This window comes from Bactrocera latifrons, unplaced genomic scaffold (assembly GCF_001853355.1).
Source record: "Bactrocera latifrons isolate USDA-ARS-PBARC rearing strain unplaced genomic scaffold, ASM185335v1 scaffold_83, whole genome shotgun sequence".
Lineage (NCBI taxonomy): Eukaryota > Metazoa > Arthropoda > Insecta > Diptera > Tephritidae > Bactrocera > Bactrocera latifrons.
The window spans coordinates 829883-840658 of record NW_017537523.1 but is presented as its reverse complement, the minus strand read 5'-3'; the positions used below and the strand labels follow the sequence as shown (position 1 = coordinate 840658).

The 10776-nt window shown below is 35.2% G+C and overlaps 1 protein-coding gene across 1 annotated transcript; it reads left to right on the top strand.

Moving 5' to 3' along the window:
* Positions 1-2190: 2190 nt before the first annotated feature.
* On the top strand, positions 2191-6337 carry LOC108977043. Its single transcript, XM_018946537.1, has 3 exons — positions 2191-2285; positions 5087-5524; positions 5581-6337. The coding sequence occupies exons 1-3, from the start codon at positions 2231-2233 to the stop codon at positions 6270-6272; spliced, it is 1185 nt and encodes a 394-aa protein (XP_018802082.1). The 5' UTR covers positions 2191-2230; the 3' UTR covers positions 6273-6337.
* The last annotated feature ends 4439 nt before the right edge of the window (positions 6338-10776 follow it).

The window sequence follows — 10776 nt, the reverse complement described above, 5'->3', positions numbered from 1 at the left end:
ATACGGCGCTACATGCCATACAGACAACGTGACAATCAATTTATCGAAGGAAACTTTTGGTGAGCGCATTAGCCTGGGGAGGCTTCCAAGAACTTGCGATTCAATACTACTACAGACTATTTTTTTGTGGGGTTATTTGAAGTCGCTTGTCTATGCAGATAAGGCGCAGGCGATTAACGCCTTGGAGGAGAATATTTGACGCGTTATTGTCAGTAATATGCCGCCACAATTGCTGCATAAAGTGGTTGAAGGCCTCTTGGCCGGCATTTATTCGAGCCAGCTGCGGCGGTCACTTGCACAAAATTATTTTTTAAACATAATGGCAAACCCTCGTATTTATTATAAAGCAAAATTCTTGCCTCTGATATTGAATTATTTGCATTTTAGTTCTTCGGAAAGCCAAAATTAAAAAAAAACCAACTATTTTTATATTATTTTATAATATAACCTCACTAAAAGTGTTCGATTAATTTTAAAAATTTCAACCATAGCTGAATAAAATTATTATACTCTGTGCAACTTGTTGCGCGGGTACAAAATGTCGTTGGCCGGCGTTGTGTCGGCTTAATTGTGCTGTATTTGAGCGCAACTTTAAAACTTTCTCCCCAATTGTATGTTATTTGCTAGTAAGTAGTCGCTCGCGCAGTGTACCTGCAAATAAATGAATAAATTAAGTTCAATTTTCGTTTGTTTTATTTCCAAAAAAAAAAAAGTGTTTCGTTTATTCTTTTCAAAAACACTTGTGACTAACAATCAAATATATGTACCTACTATAGATATACATATGAATATGTGAGTACGCTGTTTGTTTAGGTGTATCGTGGCGTATACGCAACATGCTTAAATGGCGTCTTGTTTTACACTAGAACTAAGTATTTAAACACCGTTTATGTTCAATTTTATACAAACATAATTGCAAGTGGAATGGCCATAAAATTATTTAATATTAACCCTCTAACTGGTAATATTATTATTAACTAGCGGTTCATTAAAACATATCTAAATATAACACTTGTACGGGCAGTCAAAGTTATGACCAAACGGCGCGATTTTTTCAAAGAAAAAGAAAAAACAACAACACCAAAAAAACCACAAAATATATACCAAAAATATAGAGAAAAGCTTGGTTAAAGTAGGAAAAGAGGCTGACTCATTAATTAATACTTACTCAGGTATAAAAGAAGCCTTTGAAATGGAAGACACTAAATTTAGGAGTACCCGGAAATTGTAAATAAAACGCAAAATATTTAATTATTCATCAATATTTATTCTGTCGCCTTCAAAGTAATCCCAACCACATGTAATACACTTATACCAAAGATTTTTCCAGTTCTCGAAACACTTTCATAAGCACTTTTTTGCAACGCTTTCAGCTCTTTCAGCGAATTTGTATTATCTACTCGATCGACTGAAAACGGTTTCCATTCCGATGATTGCTGATTGTTTGCATGTCAAGCATATAAGCTTATGGGTCATATATGGCATATCGGAATTCGAAAAGTCGAGCAAGAACGCGTTTCATACCCAAAATATCCACCAAAAACATTCGAATGGACTCGCGAGAGATGTCGAGCTCTCTAATACTTACTTGATGATTTTGAAGCACTATATTTTTCACTTTTTGAATATTTTCATCAGTTTAAGAGGTCGAAGATCGTCCAGAACACGGCATGTCTTCAACGTTCTCTCGGCCGTTTTTGAAGGCTTTGTGCTTACTTGTACTGAGTCACTGTAAGTCTTTTCCAATATTCATAATCGCAACGCACTACTGAGCACGTACCGGCTTAAGCAGCTGCTGCAAACAAACTAGTTGATAGATCGTGCACATATTTGACATAGTAATTAAAGACAGTCCGCAGAAAGATGTAATAAAAGGGATCTTTCATTTAAAATCAAAAAGAACGTGCAAATTACTACTTTTTTTACAGCATTTTCATAATTCAGCGCTGTCACTGCGAAATATTTACTTTCATATATTCTTCTATTGACATTACATTTCATAGATCATTATAAACACATTAGTCGACCCAACATTTCAACTCTAAAATGTTCCTCAAAATTAGAACACAATCGCAATGTCTGCATTTTAGACTAAACTTAGGCTTATCTTAACAGTTGGAGGGTTAAGCAACATTAGTTTTCTATATAAAAGCGCTAAAATTGTTTATCACTTTAGTTGATAGTAATTAAGTCACTACTTTGGGCATTGGAATAACTATTAGTAAGGGAAATGTTTAAATTGTGGTTGAAACTTCAGCTATTATTGGCATTGAGCAGTGTTTTCGGTAAATCTAAATTGGAGTTTGGAAACTCTGCAAAAGTCTTGTGTCAATCATAATTTATTCAAGTTTAAAAATCGACTGTGCTAGTGTCTGTTTGTGTTGTAAGTGTTGCTTTTCGACTTAGTCGGTCGCCAATATAAAATCCAACACGATGCAATTTTCGACAACGAAATGAGACGAAGAGATTTGAATAATTCAAAAGTATGGTTGTCTTTAGTAGCAATTATCAAATTACTAACAGGTCAATTAAAAAGTCCAAGGCGTAAACTCAAAATGGCACATTTTTGTTTATTCTACATAGCTCCCTTCGACGGATCCTGTTCCTTGCTTTAAATTCGGCGAACACCTGTATTCGACGAAAATTTTTAACCAGCAATTATTCTTTTGACATCTGAGAACAATAAATAATCACTGGGCGTTAGGTCTCGCCGAATGCGAGAGCATTTCGAAACCTGCTTCATGGATTTTTGCCATCGTTGTCACTGATTTTTGTGTCACGGTACATTGTCTTAGTGAAACTGTACTTTCTTTTTCTTTTTAATGAGGCCGTGTTTCGCCGATTTCATCCCTCAAACGGACCAACAGCGCTATGTCGCTGTTGATCGTCCTTACTTTTTCAAAGAAGTCAATAAAAATTATTCCATGCGCATTCCAAATACAGACGAAATAATCTTGTCAGCCGCGTTTTGCGCTTTCCCTTGCTTTGGAGCCGTTTCGTTGCGTGCAATCTATTGGGATGACTGTCGATTGGATTTCGGAGTTAAATGATGGAGCCAAGGCTCTATATCGAAGTAAAAATTCGGGCTTATTACGCTTAAATATCTCCTAACAAAGCTCTGAATCATTAAATCGTCGTTGTTTTTGGTCAAAAGTGATCAGCATCCACTTTGCACAGAACTTTCTCATACCCAAATACTCGTGAATGATCGAAGAACTCCACCTTCTGGTCGACTAAAATAATTTTGCGGAATTTTTTGATGTGTTCGTCGGTAAAAATCTTTTTTGAGCTTCCACTGCGTTCACCAGACTTCGGTACTCATTTCATCACGTTTTAACTTAACATACCAATCTTTGATGGTTGTTTTTCCTGGGCTAGTATCTGGAAGATCGTCATCTAGCCAAGTTTTTGCTTCAGCTGTATTTTCCCCCTTCAAAGAGCACATTTTATCAACACGCGGAATTCCTTTTCATTCATTCCTTTCACAATAACAAAAGTTGTCTCACTCCAAATTTTAAAACTCCCAAACTAATGATCCGACAGCTGTTATTTATAAGCACGCATTTTGGTGGTTAGGACTAACTAAAAATTATATGGATTGAATTGTAGTAGCGCCATATTTGTGTCAGACCGGGGACTTTTCAATTGACTCTTAGAATTGTTGAGGTCCTATCGACGTCTGTATATTATGTGCCGTTTTTACAGAAAGAGAGCACGTGAAGTCTTCAAACATTGATAAAATATAGAAGTCCAAGTTGTTCTGGGCTCTACAAAAGGAAGCATTACATTCAGCCCTGTTAATCTATTCAGGCATGGAACTTATTCGACTGAAAATTCATTGAATTCCCAAAAAACATGTGTAGTCTCAAACATCGATAAAAATAATAGAATACTTGGAAGTACCATTAATTTAAAGAGCAATGTTTATGCAGGCGAAACTACGTAACCAAATGCACCTGGGTACCCGGTCACAAAGGTATAGCCGGGAATGAACTGGCTGATAAGCTCACCTGCTCCGCAGCATACACTAATATAGTAGAACCCGAAACCTGAACCTTCATGGCGGTGGGTTCTCATAACATAAATGAGCTGCACCGGAAGGAAGAAGGCGTAAGCAGAGAGAGGTATTGCAAACAACGTCAATGCATTCACCATGCCAAGTTGCTAAAATGGGCTACAACCTCAGCAGCTTTAAATATGCAATCAACCTCCCTAGGGTAAAGTCTACTTGTCGCATTCTACACTGGCCACTGTAAGTTGAAGAAGTATTTATATAACATAGCCCAAGCTTTATGTGCAAATTACCGGTTCTGTGATAGGAAGCTTGAAACTCCAGAACATCTGCTAATCGACTGCATTTCAGTCTGCAGACGCTGGATAAAGTCTCATCGGTCTATGTTACCTTATAGGGATCACCTCGCCTCACAAGCACCTAGCAGTATATTAGATTTTTATCATAATGCTAGCCCCAGATGGGTCGTTGTGATTTAGGAGAGGGCACAATAGACATAAGGTCGCGGTGCAATCCTCATTTATTTATATTAAACATGAAGATCTCATATGGTTTGATATTTATTGCATTCCTAAAGGATCCGTGAGGCGCCAAACATCCTTAGAGGTCAAGAAATAATGCGGATCCAATCTTATATTGTATTATTTACTATCTTTATATTGCTCTAAGCTCATATAAATAGCAGAAATGCGCGAGAATTTGATATAATATTTTAAAATTGGTAAAAGAAACTTTATCTGTTTTCTTCTTCAGGAAATTCTTAGTCGATCTTTTTTTTATTCGATCTGGTAGAGAAAACTGTATCTGTCTTCTTCCTAAGGAAGTTTTTATTCGATCTGGTAGAAGAAATTGTTTCTGATCTGTTTCCTGATCGCGTAGTGCGCGCTGAAAGAGTGCTAAATCCTTAGCTCAGCTCAAACCTATAAATGCTAAGAATTTATTGTTCTTATGCTATTGTTTTAAGATTTGAAAGATATTTATGGAATCTCGCAACTTGCAACCATTCACGCACAGTTCAATTGAAGTGTAAAACAAAAATTTGTTTTAATCCATAATATTATGTCTGCTTTTCAGCCGAACCCTGCACGATCACTATACCAAGCGACTTGCCTACACCAGAGCCGGTTATTCTGATACAAGAAGCACTCTTCCGCCCAACTAGTATAGTGACCGAAGTGCAGGAGAATGAGGAGATTACGTTGTTTTGCGCCGGTAAAGGCAATCGAGTGGTGGCATTAAACCAGCAAACAGTCACGCTAAAATGCCAAAATGGTCAATTCTATAGCGAAGAGAAGGATCAAGAATACGCGCTTGCAGATTTAAAATGTAAACATGCCCCCACATCTGAATTGTTGGTAACACAAACTGCTTGTGCCGAAGGCGCCGGTGTTTTCTACGAAGTCGGCTTTCAAGTAAATGATGTTTTCCAAAGCGTCTTCACGATCTGTTACGACAGCGATAACGAACATGCGCTATATTCGCGCAGTCTCGTTAATGGTGCCGCGCAGAGTTGTAAGTTGTTTGCTGTGCCTGTGTAGTTTCATATAAATATAATTACTAATTTACAGTTAAAATAAACGATAGCACCCGTCGCGCCTTCCGTGCGGATGGCATGCGTTTCAGCACCACTGCCACAAATACTTTATACGCGAATAAAAATCAAGTTTCGCGCTTCAAAACACTTTTTGGCACTGGCCAAACTTTTATAAATGGCTCAAGCTTCTTGGCGCGTGGTCACCTGTCACCGGATGCCGATTTCGTCTTCAGTTATGAACAGTTAGCCACATACTATTATGCGAATTGCGCTCCGGAGTGGCAGGTTGTGAATGCCGGTAATTGGGTGCGTGTGGAGAATGCGGTGCGCAAACTGGCCTCCTCATACGGTTCCGATTTATTGACCTTTACCAGCACTTTGGATGTGTTAGAGCTGGCAAATCCATCGAATAATCAATTGATTGACATTTATTTGGATAAAAACGAAGTGATCGCTGCTCCCAAGTGGTATTATAAAGTGGTGATGCATCCTAATTTGCCGATTGATATCGTCTTTGTCACGCTGAATAATCCGTTCGCAAATGTTGGCAGCGAAGTGGAGTTTTGTACTAACGTTTGCGAGAAATATGGGTTGAGCTCCAGCTACTATGCGGAAGCCAATCGTGGCTATACTTTTTGCTGCGAGTTGAACGATTTTTGGGCAAACGTTATGGGTGACAGCGCTCCATATTACGATCTACCAGATGGCTGGAGTTATAAGAATTAATTTGAGGCATGTGTATTGTAAATACGAGTATGCCTTATTAAAATAAATACATAATTGAAAGATTTTTTGATTTTCGTATTTACTTAGAAGTATTATAGATATAGAGAAGTAGATATTTTTGACAACAAAAAAAGGTGATAGTAGAATAAAACCCATTGCAAAAGAGAGATATAATTACACACATATCCCAAACTGCCAAAGCTATATCAACCAAACTTAACATACACAATTTTATCAGGTCGTCCTTAATGCTTTATATTTAATAGCACGGATAATATTTCAGTTTTGTGAGTGAATCAACATACAAACTCGTGAAATATCATATCACGGTGTTTAGTCGACCGATTTGAAACAACTCTGGTGCATCCGACAGCTCCCTCATCGGTATGTGAGCAGAGAAAAAGCCGCCACGAGTAGTCTCTGAGATTCAGTGTTCCAAGTTTTCAGGAATGCAGTGGAAAGTGAAGAGAATTTTGAATTGTCCTTGATCGGACAACTTCATAATCCCAGCTTCACTGAGTCTTAGAGCAAAGTTGGCAGCAACACATCTACCAGCAATGTGCACGGGTCCTATACTGGTGTTCTGACATAAATAATACTGCTTGAGGTTATATTCTATCTCGAACTTTTTCAGAGCTTTAGCCATTGCCTCTGGCCGTACATTGTTGAAGACCTCCTACATGTCGAGAAAAGGTCCAATTCCTTGTGTTTAAAGTCTCCGTCGCATGACCTTTCTCTTGTAGAATCCCTAGAGGTGTTCTGAGGACTAATGTCCCGAGTATACTAAAATTATGTAGAGAATACTTCTACAGCCTGCTGAATGGCAGTGAGAGTACAACACATCAAGAGATGGTGATCCGRATTCACCAATTAATGCCGATAGAGCAAACGTTCCATTGCCCGACCATGAAGAAGCTCGAATAGCAATTAATGTCTGAAGAACAACAAAGCGGGCGGGGCCGAGCTGTTAAAATACGGCGCCGAAAAACGGATAGAGAGTATGCATAAGTTTCTTCTTAGTATATGGTCGGACGAAAGCATGTCCAACAATTGGAATTGAAGTTCGCTCTGCCCAATACAAAAAAAAGGAGATCTACAATCTACGCTAACTACCGTGGGATACGCCTCCTCAACATCGCATAAAAGGACACGTTATAAGAGGATCAATACATCATCTCTTCGTCGATTTGGAAGGGAAGGGAAGGACCTCTTCGAGCTATTCGATACAAAACAAGTTTCAGAGAAGGTGACTTTCTATTGTGTCCTGGCGAAAATAATTCGAGTTGCAGATCTGAACAGAAATGATACAATAATTTACAAGTGTGTACAGCTTCTGCCGTATGCTCATGATATTGATATCATTGGCCATAATAACCGCATATTTAGTTCTGCTTTCATAAGGTTGGACAAAGAAGCGAAACAAATGGGTTTGGCAGTGAACGGGGGGAAGACGAAATATCTCCCGTCACCAAACAAACAGACTTCCACGCCACTGTTGACAGTCATAACTTCGAAGCTGTAGATTATTTCGTCTAACTAACTTCAGCATTAACATCAACAAAAACGACAGCCTCGAAATCTAACGCAGAATAACTTTAGCCAACAGTCGCCACTTCGGACTGATTAGCCCTGTGAGTAGTAAAGTCTTCTCTCGACGAACGACGAGCACACTCTATAAGTGATTCATGATCTCCGTCCTGCTATATGTATGGTGCAGCGGCATGGACGATGACACATCTGATGAGTCGGCTTTAGAAGTTTTCGAGAGAAAGATTTTGCGGAAGATTTATAGTCCTTTGCGCATGTATGGCTGATTTTTTACAGAAAATATCGGTCAATCTGCCTATTCTAGTATTGAAATACTTTTGTCAGTGGGTCAATGCTTCCCTTAAATTGTTTATGCCACCAAAGCAACAACAACAAATACCACTTGCAATAGGCATTTAAATAAAAAAAATGCACACAATAAATTTATTTGCGTATATGTATGTATGTATGTATGTTTATATTTACATTGTTTATCTTTATTTCTTAGTTTAAATTTCGGTTATTTGGCTACATACTCATATTTATAAGTAATATATAATATTTATATGCTCTTGTATCAAAATTAAACTACAGATTATATCAACAATTTTTCGCTATATACAAAAACCCCTACAAGTATATACATATTTACATATATTTAGTGAATTTTATTAGCAAATAAAAATTCACAAAAAAACTCCCTCAATAATTCATTACTGCACTAAGGTACGCATATCTACAGTTACAGTTATTGAATTCAATAAAATAATAAATACACTCGCGGTAAAATGTTAACAAGCTAGACTTTTATAAAAAAAAAATTGTTTGCTTAGACGAAACTAACTCGTTTGTGCTACTGAATTAGTTATCACATTCGCATGCGAAGCTACAAAACGTGAGAATTATTTTAATAATTTAATATTACAACTTGCTAGCTAGTATGGGCTAAACAAACATTAACAGTTATATATTAGCGTTACATTTAAATTTTATTTATTTACAAAGTCTTTTTCACATTTCGCACAGCATTTTCTAAACAATTACTGTGAACTAATCTATGCCGGTGAAAAGAAGTAATATGACATTTCTCGTTAGTGTAACTGTTTATAATGCTTATGTTTTGTTTTTTCACACATTCAACTAATTAATTTAGTATTAGATAAACTAAATTTAGCTAAGAAATATTTTAACAACTTTTACACGTAATTTGCTGCCAGCAGCAATTTTACAAATTCTACACACGCACATGAGTTTACATACATAAATAGTACAGCGATAAATCGATCGTTTACAAACGCTACAAGCTTGATGCTCTTTCGTCACAAAAAATTTCGTGTTTTCTCGAAATCGTTCAAAATTAATTTTTGTTTATTCACTTTTTCACACAAAGTCCTTTAAAATGGTGCCTTCGTTTCTCATTTTCATTGCTACATACAAATTTGGCTGCTACTAAAAAATAATTATATATGCAGAATTATTTGGACACTTTATATAATATATACATATGTAAATATACGGCTTATATGATGCATGAGTATCAAAATCTCAAAGAAGGTCAAGTTAATTATAATAATTACACAATGTTAACTATTTTATGTATAAAAAATACTTTTATACTTTTATAAAAAATACTTTAGATTCTATAGATATTTAGAAAATATCGCTTTACGTAGTATATATCGTCACCTAAAATGTAAAATAACGTAATATCGGCTTTCATACGTTTACAGGCGAAGAAAAAATAGTATAATTGAAACCACTCATTTGAAACAAAATGTGAGTTTTGGTTATAAAATGGTTACATATTGGTTGTTTCTGACAGCGGAAGCTGAATTTTCTGCTAATGTATATAATATGATGTAATGAATCGTCAGCAATAAAAAAACTCAATTTAGATTTTTTTGTTGATACGTTGTTTCGCATTTTAGGCAACGAATCACAACGAGACACAAGAGTTTAGGTTAGAATTGTCAATTAGTAATTGGGAAACTCACAGCAGCTTTAAAAGAAACCTCTGTTAGCGTTTTTCTTTAATTAAACGGTTATTTAACCGGTATGTGGCTTACTATTATTATATTTTTCCACTTTTCAATGCAATTTAATTGCCAATGTGTGCTTTCAGCAATTTTTTTAAATTAATTTTACTACCTTTTTAATCAAATAATGATAAAAATTATGAAATTTACGATATTTTCGATTAATCAAATAATTTGTGATTTCAGTTAAATTTACATAGTTGTTCTACTTTTTTGATAAAATTATGATAACAGTTTTGAAATACCGTATATCTTTGTTTATTCGACTGTTTTTATTGAAATTTTATCGATATGTTTTTATTTTATTATCGATATCAAATATTAAAAATTTCAATGAAAATAAATTGTTAATTTTTGTTTAGTTTTTATTTTAAAAATTTAAAATTTCGACCTTTTCCGTTCAAATATAGTCGTTACCTGATGAGATATAATATGAGATGAAATATACGATATTTTAAGTTAACAACAATTTTTAACAATTTATCGGTTTTCATAGTTTTTATTTATCGATATAGTTAATAGTTTGTTATAACTGTTATTTTTTAACCTCACTTTTGGATTAAAATTTGTTAGAATTAAATTTCGATAATTTATTCACAATTTTTCTCAATAAAAATATCAACATTTTAATTAAAACTCATCAATATTAATCTTAATTTTCAATTTTTTTACACTTTATCGGTCTTTATAGTTCTATTTATCGATACAAAATAGTAAACGTTTTTTTGCAAATATTAAATAACTGTTTTTTTTTAACCTCAACTTTTAGATCTGTCTCTTATACACATCTAGATGTGTATAAGAGACAAATATAAAAATTAATTTTTAATGCAAAAATCCGGGGTTTTAAACCAAAAATCGCAATTAAAAATTCAAATTTGATTATTTAGTACCAAAATTAGAATTCAAATACTTTTAAACTCACAAATTGTACTAGAAAA